Source organism: Zalophus californianus, chromosome 15 (genome assembly GCF_009762305.2).
Source record: "Zalophus californianus isolate mZalCal1 chromosome 15, mZalCal1.pri.v2, whole genome shotgun sequence".
In the NCBI taxonomy this organism is placed as follows: Eukaryota; Metazoa; Chordata; class Mammalia; order Carnivora; family Otariidae; genus Zalophus; species Zalophus californianus.
Window position 1 is genome coordinate 50,832,581 of NC_045609.1, and position 18,307 is coordinate 50,850,887.

General features: G+C 41.2%; 1 protein-coding gene across 2 annotated transcripts; it reads left to right on the top strand.

The window, feature by feature from the left end:
- The first annotated feature begins 311 nt into the window (after positions 1–311).
- On the top strand, positions 312–12,840 carry IFIT5 (interferon induced protein with tetratricopeptide repeats 5). 2 transcript variants are annotated; one of them, XM_027596868.2, is made up of 3 exons: positions 312–862; positions 8,755–8,859; positions 9,826–12,840. In XM_027596868.2, exons 2-3 carry the CDS (start codon positions 8,852–8,854, stop codon positions 11,267–11,269), a joined length of 1,452 nt encoding a protein of 483 aa, XP_027452669.1. In that variant the 5' UTR covers positions 312–862; positions 8,755–8,851; the 3' UTR covers positions 11,270–12,840. The 2 variants fall into 2 exon arrangements, with proteins under 2 accessions (XP_027452669.1, XP_027452670.1); XM_027596869.2 differs by lacking the exon at positions 8,755–8,859 and having other exon boundaries at positions 314–862.
- Positions 12,841–18,307: the final 5,467 nt, after the last annotated feature.

Here is an 18,307-nt window from a genome sequence, read left to right on the forward strand (position 1 = left end):
AACAAAAATCGAGGTTTATTGCTATTTGGCATTTTCTGCTTAGCTTCCCAATACCACCCCCATCTTTACTAGAATCTTATTATGGTGAGTACGGTTGGCAAGGGCACAGAAGACAAGCACTCTCACACAACTGTGAGTGGAAGTGTATCAACCTCTTTTCAAAGCCATTCGGCAATACCTATCAACTTTTAAAATGTATATACATTTTGACCCCAAAATTTCCTTAAATTTACGCAACGGAAATAATGGCACCAGTGTATAGCACTGTACCTGTTTTTTCAATGAAGACGGGAAGCAAGGACTTCAGTTTCAGCTTAGGATGCAGAAAGCTGGAAAGAGCATCGCTGCCACCCTTACAACAAAAATAACGCTGAACAATCTCCTGTCGTTTTATTTAAAAATAAATAAATGAAGTTGCTCGAGCGCCACGCAGGCTTAGCGAGACAGGTGAGAGCCCGGGCCAGAGTCCAGAGGGCCAGCTGCAAATTCCAAACAGAACCACCCAGAGCTCTGTAAACGTGCACGCCCCCCCCCCCCCCCCGGGGGAGCTTCTCAGCCGGGCCGGGGCCCCACTCAGCTCTTGCAGAAGTTTCCGTTTCCTGGAGCTGGACTCCGCCTAGTCCGAGATCAGATTCACTTTCCAGCTCCCTTTTCCCGCTCTGGTCCTGCGTTTAACAAAGCCAACGCCTGGGCTGCGACCTCGCGCCGCCGACGCCCCGCGGGAAGCGCCCACCGCCCAACCGCACTCCCCGCGCACGCGCAAAAGCCCGCCCGCGCGCGCGCCCCGCCGCTCCGCAGGCCGGGATCCCAGTCCTGAGGAGAAAGCCCGAGGGGACTGCCCGCAGCGCCCAACCACCATGAGGTAAGGGCTTTCCCCGCTTCTGGCCCTAGACCACGTAGGCCTTTGTTTCAAGCCGGTGTTTTTCTTTTATCCCGTTGCCAGCGCAGCGCCGCGGCCCTTCAAGGGGCCGAGCCCCTCGCGCCCGGCAGCCGGGCGTCGGGTTTGGGGGCACCCCTCGAGAGCCCTGTCTCGGCCCCGGGCGTCTGGAGTCGGGCCTGGCGGGGAGGGTGGCCGAGCGCGCGCTTCCCCGGAGCCCCGACCCTCCTGGGCGTCGGCAGTCGGGACTGTCCGGCCGGGGGCGGGGGAGGGGGGCAGGCGATGCGACCCGGGAGCCTGTCCCCTCCCAGCGGCTCTTCTCGGCGGCGGCGACGACTGTGTTTGGTTGGCGGCCGCCCCCGGGGCCATTCGGGCGGCTCCTACGTGGCACGGGTCTCCTGAGGCCCGTCGCCTTCCTCCCCTTCCTGGGACGGCAGCTGCCATTCCCCCGATGTGGGCAGACACGGTTTGCCCGCAGCCCTGCAGTTGTCACCTAGGTCGGCTACTGCCATTTTGCCTTTCTGATTTCTGGGTCTGAGTTCTTCCCTTCTTGTGAGCTGCCTTTGTACCGCGTCCAGTTTCTTATTCGGCCCAGTCCGCTATTTGGGGAGGGGGGGTGTCCCCTTCTGTCTCCTTTAGTGCCTTGTGGTGGGGGGGACCTTTCCTCACCCGCTTTGTATCCCCAGGGGCTGGCACCCTGCCCTGTGCGTGATGAGTGAACCGTCCGCACTTAGTAAGCTGAGGGATGAGAGGATAAGATGTTGGGCTCCTGAAGCAGATAGCCCTTTCTTCTAAATCCTGATTCGGAATACGAGTTGGGTGACCCAAAGCAAAGTTGCTTAAACTCTGTGAGTCTGTTTCTTATCTGTAGAAATCAGTGACCTCCAAATCTTAGGACTGTGAGGTTAGTTGATTGCTTAATACATAATATTTGCAAATGTTGTTTATTATTATTTTAAGTAAAAAATAAATTTAATAAGTGCTTTGTTTCTAACATCTGTAAGAAGGGAATGAGGTATCAGGAAGGTGCCTGAAGAAATGAGGGAGGAAAGGGGGGTGCACTATGTGTGGTATGCAGGATGGGCTGGAAGAGGGGTGGACTCCACTTGGGGACTGTCTCCCAGGGACAATGAAAGACTGCTTCTTCATGGCAAAACCCCCCAAATTTCCTAAAGATAAATGTTGCCTCTTCAGACACAATAGCCTCTCTGCCAGCTTCCCAGAGACCGAGTTTAAAAATTAAGCAAGGTTTGAAAAATAAAACTTCTCGTGGCATCCAGTTGGGCGTAAATTCCACAGAGTCAGGGCAAGGCACTTCAGTGACTGAATATCCCCTTGAGATCTCACAGCCACATTCATATTACCTGAGGCAGCCTTCCTCATCGTCTTTGAGGTGGCTGGTGTAAACCTTCGCAACAGAAACAGATGTTCATTTTACTCTATGGATGGGCAGGGGGCTGGTAAGCCCAGGCAGGCTGTTAAGGGGATGTCTTGCCCATGATTTTGGTGCAGTTACACCAGAGAAAAGAACAACTACCAAGGGATAGTCATACCAGGCTTCCCAGTCAGGACCATGGGAAACAGTCCAAAACTTATTTTCAAAATCCAAACATGAAGCCAGACAGAGAGTGTGCGAAGATATAAAGACAAATGAGGTAGGGAAAACTGAAATGGGAGAAAGTTTGGGGCCATTAGCAGGAGGTGAAGAACTAGTAAGAATTCCCTCATCTGGAATCCAGGTACTTTTTATGCTAAGCCTATACCTCTGGGCTGGACATGCTAGAAACTGCCAGTATACAATTGCATTCATTCAACGAATATTTATTTACTGAGCTTCTATTAACTGCCTAGAATAATAGATTCCAGGGACACAGTGCTAGGGACACAGTGTTGAAAAATATAAAATCAGAACAAGCTCCCTGTTCTTATGGGGCTTACATTTAAATGGGGGAAATAGATAAACAATAGATAATTGAGTAAATAACACAATTCAGAAAGTATTAAGAGCTACAAGGAAAATAATGTAATGGCCTAAGAAAGTGACCTAGGGCGCCTGGGTGGCTCAGTTGGTTGGGCGATTGCCTTCGGCTCGGTCATGATCCTGGAGTCCCAGAACTCGGACTCACTGCTCGGCGGGGAGTCTGCTTCTCCCTCTGACTCTCCCCCCTCTCATGTGCTCTCTCTCTCTCTCATTCTCACTCTCTCAAATAAATAAATAAATAAATAAAATCTTTATTAAAAAAAAGAGCGTGACCTAGAATGGAGGGGGCTATTTTAGATATTTCTGCTGTGGGTGGCCTCCTGGGTAGAGAATGTTGGAGCTGAGTTACAGGAAAGAGCTAGTCATGCCAAGATTTAGGAGAACATTCCCAGAGTAAAAACAACAGGTTTAAAGTCCTTGAACTTGATATGTTCAAGATAGGAAAGTCATTATGTCCAAAACACTGAATGAAGAGGAGAGTAGGAGGAGAAAAGATTGGACAGATAGATAAGGCCAAGTTCTTTAGGAACTTGTGGGATGTGGCAAGAGCTGGATTAATATCTAAGGGTGTTGGGAAGCCATTGGGAGATTTTAAGCAGGAGACTGACATCATCTGGTGTACATTTTCAAAAGTTTAGTAGGACTCTGAGGGGATCAAGAGCCAAAGCTGGGAGCCCAGATTTTCACCCCAGCTCAAAGGAAAGATAATTGTGGTTTAAACTAGTAAAACAGCAATAGAAATGGAGGAAAGTGGATGGATTTGAGATTTATCTGGGTGTTAGATTAACAGGACTTCCAATTGGATTGGATGAGAGGTTGAGAGAAGAAGAATCAGATTACTCCTGGATTATGTGGCCTGTGGAACTAAGAAGTGCCAAAAAAGACTGAGGGAGGAACAAGCTCAAGGAATCCAGATTTCTGGATTGCATATGTTTATTTGAGATGCCAATTGAACTTCTAACTGAAGGTGTGAGCTAAAAATTCATTAAGTCGGGGCGCCTGGGTGGCTCAGTCGTTAAGTGTCTGCCTTCGGCTCAGGTCATGATCCCAGGATCCTGGGATCGAGCCCCACATCAGGCTCCCTGCTCCGTGGGAAGCCTGCTTCCCCCTCACCCATTCCCCCTGCTTGTGTTTCCTCTCTTGCTGTCTCTCTGTCAAATAAATAAATAAAATCTTTAAAAAAATAAAAATTCATTAAGTCTGGAATTCAGGGGATAGATCAGAGATTAGATCAGAGATTAGATACATTGGATAAGGTTATAAATATGAAATGCTTTTTTTTTAAATCACTACTACTCATTGTGCAGTTAATTCAGTTCTGTGACTTTTGTCACTTTTGGCTATTAGGACAGCCCCTTTCCAGTTGCTAAAAAACTCTGTCTGATTCAGTTTAAAACATCAATCTACTATTTGACTTAAAGCACTCTTCTCCTCCTTCCCAACTCCCACCAAATATTGATGTTAGTGCTATACAGGAAGGGAAATGTGATAGACTAGACTTTAGGATGACTGGCAAGGTAGGGTACAGCTTTAGCTAAGGTGGTCAGGGGTACACCTCTTTGAAGAGCTGACATTTGAGCCAAGAGCAGAATTGTGAGAATAAGTAAGCCCTAGAAGAGTTCACAAAATGAGAGAATAAAAAGCCCATGCAGATGCCCTGAGGTAGATACATACCTGGCAGAAGAAATAACAATTTTTTTAAAGGCCTGTATGGCTGGAGTGTAGGAAGTGAAAGGAAAGTTGTACAAAATGAGGCTAGAGAAGTAGACATGGGCTGGATGACATGGGCATAGCAACCATGATTAGGAGTTTGAAGCTGGAGATAAAGATTTGAATATTAACAATATATAGTTTCACTTCCGCTTCATGTTCCATCTTATAGTTATCCCGGCCTCTCCTCCACAAGCATCATTTTCTCCCTTACTACTGGAACATTCCTACTGGCATATCATTAGGTTATTGAAAATATGTGGTTAAAAATTATTTTGACATTTCCCTCAGCCTTCCTCCAGATATAGCTCTATTTCTCTATTTCCTTCATAGTAAAATTCCTTGAGAGAGTGGCCTCTATTCCTCATATCTACTTCTTTACCTCACATTATCCCCTCAGCCCACCCCAGTAATGTTTTTTTTGTTGGTTTTTTGGTGTTTTTTTTTTAAGATTTTATTTATTTATTAGAGAAAGAAAGCACAGCGTGGAGGGGGGGGGCGGGCAGAGAGAGAATGAGAAGGAGACTCCCCGTGGAGCAGGGAGCCCACCTTAGGGCTTGATTCCAGGACCCAAGATCATGACCTGAGCCAAAGGCAGACACTTAACCCACTGAGCCACCCAGGCACCCTCTGGTAATGTTTTCATCCCTACCTTTCTAGTGAAACACTTATCACAGTCCTCACAGCTTTACTCCTGCCAAAACAGTGATCTCTTCTCTGTCCTCAATTACTCAGTCTCTTAGAATCATTTTACACATTGAATATTCATCTCTCTTTCTTGAAATATTTTCTTCCTTAGGCTTTCATTGATACTTAGTTTTCCAGATCCCTCACTGATTATTCTTTCTTTGCCTCCTTTCTGGTCCTTCTAGTCTACTTGACTTGGGAATGTCTTACAGCATAGTTTTTAACCTTCTCTGTGCTCACTCCTTAGGTAATTTAATTCTAGATCTTGTGGTTTTAAAGTCCATCTGCATGTCTGTCACTCCCGATTTTATATCCTTAGTTCTAACTTCATTCCTCCTCATCCCCAGTATTGTATTCATTAATATCCAACTTCATACTTGGCATCTTCACTTGAATGTGTAATAGACATCTCAAAATTAACATTTCCAAGTAAGCCTCTTGATTTATCCATTCCCTCAAGTCGAAAGCATAGGAATCATCCTGGATTCTCTCTTTTCCTCATGGCCCTCCCCACACCTAATCCATCAGAAAGACCTGTCAGCTCTGCCTCAAATGTAACCAATCCAGTCCTCACCAACCCTCTACTACAACCACAGGGTAAGCTTGCATCATCTCTCCTTGGATTTCCTTAACAGCTGCTTTCATGTCTCTTTCAGGGAGATTTGCTCTGGCCATGCTCTTTATATTTTAACCACCTCTCAAACCCCCTGCCAACTTCCCATTTTTCTCCCCCTTTCTGCTTTATTTTTGTCTTTATAACCATCTCACATACTCTATATTTTCATTTGTTTTTTTGATCTTTTTTTGGCACACCCCACTGCCCTACTAGAATATAAGCTACATGAAATCAGGTTGTTTTTTCTGTTTTGTTCATTGCTGTATTCCAACACTTAGAACAGTGCCCTCTACATTGTACCTCTCAGTAAATCTTGAACAAATAGTTTCCCTATCAGTTTCCAAACTTCCTCTTTTGACCCTTGATTGTCCATTCTCCTCACAGCAGCCAGAGGGAATTTTTAAAAACTTATATCAAACATTATCATTTTCCTACTTAAAAAGTTTCCCCCAGTGGTTTCCCATTGCAATTAGGGTAAAATTTATGTTCCTTATCATGGACTTCCAAACCCTGCATCATCTGTCCCTGCCTACTACTACACCTCATCTTCTGCTATTCCTCTTTACTCTGCTTCAGCCACACTTTTCTTCCTTTTGTCCCCTGAACACACCAAGTTTGTTCTCACATCAGGGCCTCTGCACTCACTGGCCTCTCAGCCCAAACCAGGATTCCTCAGTCTCAACATTATTGACATTTCTGGCTGGATAATTCATTGTTGTTGGGACTGACCTGTGCACTGTAGGATATTTAATACTTTAAATTTTTTATTCTTATGTTAATCACCATACATTACATCATTAGTTTTTGATGTAGTATTCCATGATTCATTGTTTGTGCATAACACCCAGTGCTCCACGCAGAACGTGCCCTCCTCAATACCCATCACCAGGCTAACCCATCCCCCTGCCCCCCTCCCCTCTAGAACCCTCAGTTTGTTTTTCAGAGTCCATCATCTCTCATGGTTCGTCTCCCCCTCCGATTTACTCCCCTTCATTCTTCCCTTCCTGCTATCTTCTTTTTTTTTCTTAACATATATTGCATTATTTGTTTCAGAGGTACAGATCTGTGATTCAACAGTCTTGCACAATTTACAGCGCTCACCATAGCACATACCCTCCCCAATGTCTATCACCCAGCCACCCCGTCCCTCCCACCCCTCCACCTCTCCAAGCATTGTAGGATATTTAGCAGCATCCCTGGCCTTACCCAGTAGACGTTAGTAGCATTCCTCCAGTGGTGACAACCAAAATTATCTCCAGACATTACCAAATATCCCCTAGGGGGCAAAAGCACCCTGGTTGAGAAGCAGTGGCTTAGACCATTTTGCCTCAGATCTTTTATGATTCCCTCCATTTCATTGTTGAGATCTTACTTCAATTGCCCCTTTCTACAAAAGCTATCCCTTCATAATTATAACTAAAGTACCTCCCCAACCACCACCGCCCTTAATCCCATTACTCTGATTTTTTTTTCCTTAACATTTACTACTACCTGGAATTATGTTGTCTATTTGTTTTCATACTGATTTGTTTACATATTTGTTTTCCATCAACTCCTTTTGTTCCTTCCTCTTCCAGAATGGAATTGCCATGAAGAAAGAGCCATTTTCTAATTTGTTCACTACTATATCCAGTACAACTAGGATATTGCTTGGCATATATGACATGAGGTGGTCAATAAATGTTTTGATGGCCCTATTACTATAGTTCCCATAAACATTTATACAACTATATATTTATATTTTACATACAAGGGTGTGGGGGGCTTTGTGTGCATCAGAAAGGGAAATAAACACACATTCACACACACATGCTCTGTATACTGTTTATCCCATAACTAGGGCATTTTCCTCTTTGAGAGAAGACTTAAGGAATTTTTTTCTGTACATTTCTTAATTATGGTTAATCATAGATTGAGAAAGTCTTTTTTTTTTTAAGATTTTATTTGAGAACGAGAGAGAACACAAGCAGGGTGAGGGACAGAGGGAGAGGGAGAAGCAGGCTCCCCCACTGAGCAGGGATCCCAGCGTGGGGCTCGATCCCAGGATCCCGGGATCACGTCCTGGGCCAGAGGCAGATGCTTAACCGAGCCACCCAGGCACACCTGAGAAAGTCTTTCTTGACTGCCACACTACCACTATCAGCAAAAAAAATAAATAAAACCGGGAATGTTAATTAGGATGATGTCAGTTGGAGACATTAGAAACCTAATTTAGAGTGGCTTAAGCAGGCACACACAGAGAGAGGTTATTTCTTTAAGTAAATAGAAGTCCAGGGGTAGACAAGGTGATCCAGGCAAGACTGTTTAGTCACTATCGTGAACAGTTTATCTTTCTTCCTAAGCTCTGCTTTCCTCTCTATTAGAGTCTTAGGCAGGCAGACTCTCCCAAGTTTGCTGACCACCAGCAAACCCAAGGTTATATTCTACCAACTTAAAATTTTTAGAAGGAAGGGAGATCATTCCATCAAAGTCCCATTTCAGCAAAAAATATATTTTAATTGGATTATCTCTGAATAAATCAATGGGACCAGGGAATGGCTAGAATATCATGTGCCTTCCCAGACTAAGCGGTAGATAGTCCATTTCAAATCGCATAGACTGAGAGTAGAGGGAGAGGATGTTCCAGAAATGGAAACCAAAAGAAGGGGTCCTCACCGACTAAAAACCACAGATGTCCACAGCACTGGACTATGTACACTTCCTGGGTCACTTCCATGGAACTTTCTGCTCAGTTGTAATTGTTTACTTATAAGCTCTGTATAAGCAGGGCTGTGTCTTGTTCACAGTTACATACCCAGGATTATTTAGAAGATCTTGCACGTAAAATGGTCTCAGTAATGAATAAATATTTCCTTGCCCTTCCTTCCCCCTTTATCTTCCTAGTTTCAGAGATAGTGTTTCCAGTGTGCCCTGCAGAGATTACACTATGCCTTGCACAAAGGGAGCTCAACAAATATTTGTGAAGTGAATTTTAAGAGCAATGATAAGGTAATAATAGGCATTAGCCATTGTTGCCCACAACCCCAGAGGTCAGAAGGATGTGGCACTTATATCAAATCTGTTAAGCTTACTAAATTTCCTTGTGCCTTTTCCCCATCTCTGGAAATTTGTTACTCTCCTTTTATCTATCTCAAACTTAATGCTTTTCCCCATCTCTTGGTATACCAGTTACTATCCATTTCTTTGTTTTTTTTTTTAAAGATTTTATTTATTTATTTGACAGAGAGCACAGGTAGGCAGAGCAGCAGACAGAGGGAGAGGGAGAAGCAAGCTGTCCTCTGAGCAGATAGTCCGACATGGGGCTCTATCCCAGGACCCTGGGATCATGACCTGAGCCGAAGGCAGCTGCTTAACCGACTGAGCCACCCAGGCGCCAGTTACTATCTGTTTCTATGTCTTTTCTCTGTGAGGTTTTCTTCTTTTCTTTCTTCCTCTCTCTCCCTTCCTCCCTCTCTTCTTTCCCTTCCTTTCTTCCTCTGCAAAAATGATATATTGGTGTGGCTTCTGTGTCTTCTTCAATGTACTCCTTTTTCTTATTTCTCACCTCTTGTCTCCCTTCCTACTCATAATATAGAAATGGAATTTTTGTATTAATTATTGACTGTGTGTATATTATTCTTAATTTTCAAGGCAAGTAAATAAAACATTTTAAATTCCCCTCTGTAAAAATTGGAGGTACTTGTGGGTTAGTGACTACCAAAAGGAAATAGATATCCTGTGACATAGAGAACCCTGTCATCTCTCCAGAACTGCTTTTGCAATAAGTAGTGAGAATATTTCTAGAATTTAACTCTACACCAAGGAAACCAGTATAAAGATATAGCGACTAGTGCTTGAACTGTAAGATCAAATAAAAGGTAGAATTGTTGTTAAACAAAAAACGGTATATTAAGATTTAAAGATTGATTATTTCCTTCATTTCTTCAAAATTAAAAGGGATTTTATCTTTGACAGTGAAATTCCTAAGGACTCCTTGAAGGCCATTCTGTTGGAGTTAGAATGTCACTTTACATGGAATTTACTTAAGGAAGACATTGATCTGTTTGATGTGGAAGATACAATTGGTCAACAGCTTGAATTTCTTACTACAAAATCCAGACTCACTCTTTATAACTTATTGGCCTATGTGAAACACCTGAAAGGCCAAAATAAAGATGCTCTAGAGTGCCTGGAACAAGCAGAAGAAATAATCCATCAAGAACACTCAGACAAAGAGGAAATACGAAGTCTGGTCACTTGGGGAAACTATGCCTGGGTATATTATCACCTGGACCAGCTCAAAGAATCTCAGAAGTATATAGACAAGATAGGGAATGTTTGCAAGAAATTGTCCAGTCCTTCTAACTACAAGTTGGAGCGTCCTGAGATTGACTGTGAAAAAGGGTGGGCACTCTTGAAATTTGGAGGAAAGTATTACCAAAAGGCTAAAGTGGCTTTTGAGAAGGCTTTGGAAGCTGAACCTGATAATCCAGAATTTAACATCGGCTATGCCATCACAGTGTATCGGCTGGATGATTCTGACAGAGAAGGGTCTATAAAGAGCTTTTCCCTGGGCCCTCTGAGGAAAGCTGTTACCTTGAACCCAGATAACTCCTACATTAAGGTTTTTCTGGCACTAAAGCTTCAAGATGTACATGCAGAAGCTGAAGGGGAAAGGTATATTGAAGAAATCCTGGACCAGATATCATCCCAACCATATGTCCTTCGTTATGCAGCCAAATTCTACAGGAGAAAAAATTCCTGGGACAAAGCTCTGGAACTTTTGAAAAAGGCCTTGGAGGTGACACCAACCTCTTCTTTCCTGCATCACCAGATGGGACTTTGCTATAGGGCACAAATGATCCAAATCAAGAAGGTCACACGCAACAGACCTAAAGGAAAGGATAAACTGAAAGTTGATGAGCTGATTACATCTGCTATCTTTCATTTCAAAGCAGCTGTGGAAAAGGACTCTATGTTTGCATTTGCCTACACGGATCTGGCCAACATGTATGCTGAGGGAGGCCAGTATAGCAATGCTGAAGACGTTTTCCAGAAAGCTCTTCGTCTGGAGAACATAACTGATGATCACAAACATCAGATCCATTATCACTATGGCCGCTTTCAGGAATTTCACCGTAAATCAGAAAGTACTGCTATCCACCATTATTTGGAAGCCTTAAAGGTCAAAGACCGGTCATCCCTACGCACCAAATTGACAAGTGCTCTGAAAAAATTGGCTGTCAAGAGACTCGGCCACAATGCTTCAGATGTGCAGAGTTTAAGTGCCCTAGGGTTTGTTTACAAGCTGGAAGGAGAAAAGAGGCAAGCTGCTGAGTACTATGAGAGGGCCCAAAAGGTAGACCCAGAAAATGAAGAATTCCTTACTGCTCTCTGTGAGCTTCGACTTTCTATTTAAACACATACTCTAGGAAATTAGTTCTAAGCTTTCCTCTCCATTTTGGGTCATTATATTTTTTTTGTTTATTATTTTAATTCATTGTTCATTATAGAGCCCATTTTTTGAATGGTTATGTACCAAGTATCATGCTAAATACTTCATATATACATAATAATGAATCTTTTGCTGTTTTCTTTTTTTTAAAATTAATATAATCCATTGAGAAATAAACATTTCAGCTATTGTAACTTTTAAAAATAGTATGGCCATTATGACTTTATACTCTTTATCTCTGCCATTTATAATAATTTTCAATTAAATTTTGTCAAATTTTCCATATTACTCACATAGTATAATTCTGCATAAACCCTGACAGCTAGGTCAGGAATGCTCTTTCAGGAATGCAAAATTATATTAGTTAAGCTCTTAACTATGTAGCTTGCAAAAGATGGACCCTTCCAGTTACAGATGTTTTAACTTTGATGAGAATATTTAACCATCAACCTGACCTAAAGAATCCTCTTTGTTGAAAGAAAAAAGTTCATAATAAAAAGCTTGTCATCTGTGGTGACTTCAATAAAAGGAGAAAAAACTAGAATAGGAAAAAAAAAAAGATTTCTTCAAATACAGAACTTAAGGGACCCATGAGAAATCACAAGTATTATCTCCCAAAATGTTCATTAAGTAGCTAGAAATAGTTGTGAGGAAAAAAAAGAATAATGGAAAACCCCATGTCTGATGTTTCTCTGGTTCTTTTATAACAAGAAGAACCTAAACTAATCTAGATGAAATTAATTTTATTCCTTCCCATTAAAATTCCAGTATGTTTAGGTTAAACTCATTGAGGTAGAAAACCCAGTTGAGAAATTGGGAGAAATGATAAACAAATGGGTAAAATAGATATCCCTAACCTATGTCCCTAGATTACCAAGATTTCTATGATTTGGTGTTTGTTTTTGAAAACAACTGGATTGTTTTCGTACTCCCAGTTTCTGGCCTTTAGTATTCCAAAGTTACTTCTGTGAAGCTTTTTCTTTTGTCTAAAGTTTTCAGATTGACATGTTTTCCTATAGATCCTACAGGAATAGTTAAGCCCTGCTTTCAGTTTCAATATCCGTCTTGAAGGGTCACTGTTTAAGGGCTCTTATCCCAGGGGACATTTTTAATTGGGATGTTGCTAAAAGTAGCTTCTCTAATGTTTCTTTGATTATGTACTACACAATTATATTTACCACCACAGTATTAGTGGAAAAGTGTGCCATGTGATTTAATTCTCCATACCTCTAATGTAGCTCTTAAAACTACTGTATACATGTTTGTGTGTTTTTTACTTTTTGTTACTTTTTTAAAAAAATTTTTCTATTATGATTGTGATTATTATAAAAGTAATGAATTCTCATTGTAAAATTTCAAACATAACAGAAGCATATGAGTTTAAAAGAGCATCCCCCTCACCCTTCCCTAATTCTACACCCCCATGGTAACCTGTTAACAATTTAATATGTATCCTTCTAGATATTTTTTCTATGCATATTCAAACATACATCCATACTGCAATGTATTTCATAAATTAAATTTTAAAAATGTTTGTTTTACTTAAGTCCCTGCTGTTTTTGTTTATTTTGCTCATTTCATTTGTTTCTTCAAGAAGGAAGAATGGGGAAGGGAATAATTTTTACTTAAGTATTTCAGAAATTCAGGACTGAAGTCCTGACCTATCAATCAGTAGAAGCATTTGTCACATTTTGCAGCAAATATTTTATTTTGCAGCAAGTCGTTTTCCCCTATTGGGAATAATGTAATTAAGGTTGTGTTCCCAAGTAGGAAATTCACATGCAACATAATACAGTTATGATATCAAAACAACAATACAGCTATAAGCCTCTACTTAAATATTTAGACTTTAAAGTCTATTGACTTTAAAATTCACTAGATATTATAACATAGACCAATATATAAGAAGTCATAAATACCAAAAAAGTATAAAATCAGCATATGAAAAATACTCTATAGTAAATACAACTAAAATTACTATGTTTATAATAACTGCAAATTTTGTCACTAATTGTGCTTGCCTTCCTAAAATTTAAAATTATTTAGAGATAATTTCATGGTCTTGGGTTTAAAAAAGACCTCAGAGTCCTTTATCAATTAACCATCAAAACGTAGACCTTGAATTATCTTCCTAAATGATAATTTCATTTTCAGATAGTCCTTATTAGAAATTTGTTCCTTCCATTTAACTGAAGACTTTTGGCCTGAAGTTTACACATTTTGGGCTGTCTTTAGGGACCTTAAAGATCTAATCCTTGTGAGAGGTGACATTTTGTAACAGAACTCTTAGTTGCAGATGGCAGAAAACCCAGCTCAAACTGACCTAAGCAAAAATGGGAATGTTATGGCTGTTGTAATTTAATAATCCAGAGGCAGTACTAGTTTCGGATAAATTTGAAGGGATAAGTGAGTCACAAAATATGTATCAGTGGCTGATACATATCAAGTGATATTGAGTAGCCAAAAACCAAATGTCTACTATACATGTCTTAAAAGTATTTGAAGAAAATTGCTCTATGTCCCCTAAGAATTCTTTAAGTTAAACATGCTATTATCTTTCACCCCATCCCCATCTCCATCATGGTCAGTTTTAGTTCTCTCCAAATTGTCTTTATCCTTGGCTAGTGGTTTTTGCTGAGAGGTTAACTTAATACCCAAAGTGAGGTTTTAGGACTATGATAGAATGATCCTTTCTTTTTTCTATAAACTATACTTATACTAATGTAGCCAAAATCAAAATCTCTTCTTGGTATTTACCCATGTGTTGGTTCTTCCACACATGCCATTTTAAGGCATTTTTTCCACATCCTATACCTGAGCATTTGGCTTTTGAAAGTGTTTTATGTCACTTGGTAGCATTCAGCACTTCAATTCAGATAACCCGTACCTCTTAAAGAAGTTGAGAAAAAGTTTGTATATAAAAGGCTAATCATTGCAAATAACACCACAAATAATGGAAACACCTAACTTAAGTTGTCTTTATAATAGTAACAAAAATAAATCTTGGGGTTTTTTTTGTTTTTTTTAAGATTTTATTTATTTATATATTTTTTGAGAGAACAAGTAGAGAGGAGAGGCAGAGGGAGAGGGGGAAGCAGGCTCCCCACTGAGCAGGGGGCCTGATGCCAGGCTCAATCCCAGGGATCCAGGATTGTGACCTGAGCCGAAGGCAGACACTTAACTGACTGAGCCACCCAGGCGCCCCATAAGTCTTGTTTTTAAGCAAGATCTAATCTTGTTTAAGCAGTGTGACCAAGACATAATCACTCTCTACTGAGCTCTGATCAAATTTGGCTCCATTCTGAGAAAGCTCCATCTTTGTGATACTAAGATAGCTGCCACATGTACTCTTGTCCCAATGTAGTGGAAAAGAGCATTTCTGCCCCTCCAGCCACCTAAGAAGTCCAAGTTTGCTGTCTGATGGGACCACCTGAGGTTGCATGCCATTCTCCAATCAGTCATCACAGCCAGGGAGGAAGTTATGCTCGTTAGTTAGGCTTGATACACATAGCTGGCCCCAAAATCGAGGAATAGGGAGAAAATCGACTTCCCTGGAAGCACAAGGATTGTAAGGTGCAGGGGTGAAATTATCAAGCAAACTGGTGTTGGATACTGACAGCCTAAACACCAAGGGTATATAGATTCAAATTACCTTCTTCCGCCACTCCATACAGCTCTCCTTAGCAAGTAAAATACTTTAAAAAGGAGCTAGAGTCATTCTTAACAGTGAAGCCCCTGGTAAACTTTTTTGTTGGGATTTCAGGTGCTGTGTCTCCTTAGTCTAGTTCTCTTACTCCTCTTTTTTATTCCTTCAGATCTGCTCTCCACCTTAGCATCATAGAGAGCAGCCGGGTGTATAGAAGATGGAGGGAGGGAAGAAGACATACTCCCATTGTAGTGATGGCTACTGACTGTAATTCAGACAACTTCAGAAAATAAAACAACCAGAGGCATTATGGCCTATGAATGTGTCTGAAGTACCAAAGATGATTGTGTTAACTGAAATAATGACCTACATCCAGTAAAGCTGAGCAACCCCTGAAAAAGCCATTACCAGCTTATTAACCAGCTGCTGTGAGGTCTCCAGGCATTGAACAGGACTAGTTCAAATTCAAGGTGACAGAAGAGAGGATAAAAATAGGTATGGAAAGATCTGGACATTGAAGGACTAAACCAGATAACCCATGTGGTCAGCCTATATATATATGTGTATTCTGTGATGGCAAAGGCCCATGTAAAAATACTGCTTTGCATTCCCTATATTAGGTACTTCAGTGTGTCACCTTATTTAAACATCTCAGCACTGCAAATGAAGTTAGGCTTCAGAGAAGTTAACTAGGCTCAGAGAAGTTAAGTAACATTCTGAAAATCACATGACTACAAAGCTACTATGTGGTGGGACTAGGATTTAAAACCAAATCTGACCTAATTTATAGTCCACTCTCTCTCCATTGTATCAGTGGTTCACAACCCTAATCCTAAATTAGAGTCACTGGTTAAGCTCTTTAAAAACCAAATTCCCAGGTCTCATCACAGACCTACTAAGCCAGAACCTCTAGGGGTGAAGTCTGGAAATTTACATATTTATAAAACACCCAGAGTAATTCTGAGGATTAGCGGGGTAGGGAAATGACTGTTAGAGCCTATAATACCATTGGTGGGTGGCCTTGTTGTTCTATACCCTATGCATTCCATTTGCAAGTAGAAATCCTCAGGGGAACTGTGTGTTAGGTGAATGTTAACAACAGTCCAAATTTAGACACAGAATTCTCAATCTGTTATGTGCAAGCTCTCCAAATAAAGAGGTTAGGGGAAATAACTGAAGGAAAAAGCAAGAATGGTGAATCAGATTTGGGAAGGATCTTGCCTTTCTCTGGGTGAAAGGATCTGCCTTTCTCACATGGCCTTTCTCTGGGACCTCAGTATGAACTATAGATAGCCACCCTGTTCCTTTACCTTAAAGTACATAGTAACTCCAACATTTGCCACCTAATTCATAAAACTCTCACATTCAGGGGCCATTCAGATAGTCAGGATAGTCAGAAAAGATTATTTGTCTCAACTAACTTGTTTTTAGAAATCTGCAGACAAGAGCCGCCTTATACACAGAACAAGTCTTTGGGAAACATGGCCTACCACAACACTTGTCAAACTTCAATGTGCATGTAAATCGCTTGGGAATCTTGTTAACAGGTAGGTTCTGATTCTGTAGATTTCACAGAAGGCCCGAGATTCTGCACTTTAAACAAGCTCCCAAGTTAATAACGATGTTGCTGTTCTTCAGGTAAGAGTCTACAACATTGCTCCTCAGATTTGGCTACACATTGGAATCACCTGAGAAGTTAAAAAAAACACTGGTGTCTGGGTCCCACCTCAGAGGCTGACGAAATTGGCATTACGATTTTTTTAAAAAAAGGTTTTACTTATTTACTTGAGAGAAAGAGAGACCGAGCATGAGCGGGGGAGAGACAGAGAGATAGGGACTGGGAGAGGGGCAAGCAGACTCCATGTGGGCCCAACTCAGGGCTTGATCCCAGGACCCTGAGATCATGACCCAAGCCGAAGTCAGATGCTTAACCAACTGAGCCACCTAGGCACCCAACATTATGATTTTTAAGTTCCCTAGGTGAAACTATTGTGCTGCAAAGTTTGAGAGCCTTTCGTCTACGACATGGAAAATATAAACAGAGAATAAAATTAGGCTAATAGGCTTAAGTAAGGGGATCCTAAATTCCTCAAGTATCTTGTTTTTATTTGAATCTCAGTATGTAACACAATACTTGGTATGTAATAAGTCTAACAAAAGTTGCCTGAATTGGACTGCATAGTATCCTGCCCCCACCTCTGAAAGCCCGCCTTACCAATTGACTCAAAACCTGTGAAATGGGTCCAAATCAGACTAGTTAGATAAACTCATCATATGGCCTGATAAAGGCTAGGATATCAGGCCTGAGTTTATTTCTTTGCCTAATAGACAAACCAAAAAATATGCTCAGAAAGTGGTTGTGATTGCCCTTCAGGTAATTTGCCCCTTCAAGAAAACAGAAGTGCCTCTTTCACAGCCTCTTGGAAGCTATTTTGTTCAGCACTGAAGCTATGCTCCCAGCCTCACAAAAGCTGAGATAAACCCTTTCAACAAGTGGATCAGCCGGCAGGAAAACTGGCTTCAGAGTAATGGACCTTTTAAACATATTTTCTGTCCTCTCTGGGTGCAGAGCTGGTCTTAGCAGTTGATTACATGATATCTGCTCGACTTTCAAGGACAACATAAGCAGTCAGTATTTTTTTTCTAAAAGTCCAAGATGCAAATTAGCTCGGTTCAAGAAAAACTGCATAGACCCCCAGAACTTTAGAACCAGGAGGACCCTGCTCTAACCAAATATATCAATAAGAAAGTTGGGACCCAGATTGGTGACGTCACTTAAGATCTCCTATCTATTTTATGGACTATAATTTCTTCTCCTTGCTCCTGGTTCAGCAGTACTCTTCACTGTTTGACAATTTCTACCTATAATCAGTAATATTCCTATACCAATTAAACTTTAATTGACAGTTTGGCCATGATGTGACTATGCCTAAATGACATCAACCACAACACAAGCAGGCCCAAGGATGGTTCTTTTATGGAATGTGTTTGTTGTTGAGATTAAAGGCGCCTGGGTGGCTCAGTTGCTTAAGTGACTGCCTTCGGCTCAGGTCATGATCCTGGAGTCCCGGGGTCGAGTCCTGCATCAGGCTCCCTGCTCAGCGGGGAGTCTGCGTCTCCCTCAGACCCTACCCCCTCTCATGCTCTCTCTCTCTCTATCTCATTCTCTCAAATAAATAATAAATAAAATCTTAAGATCTTAAAAAAGAATATAACAAATATAAAACAAATTAAAATTTAGCATGATTTTGTATAATCGGTGGATTATAAGAAATGAGAATCAATTTGGCCTTGACAGTTAGAATAGTCTCCTTTGAGTAGTTCATGGACAATACTATTAAAACCCTATAATCCCC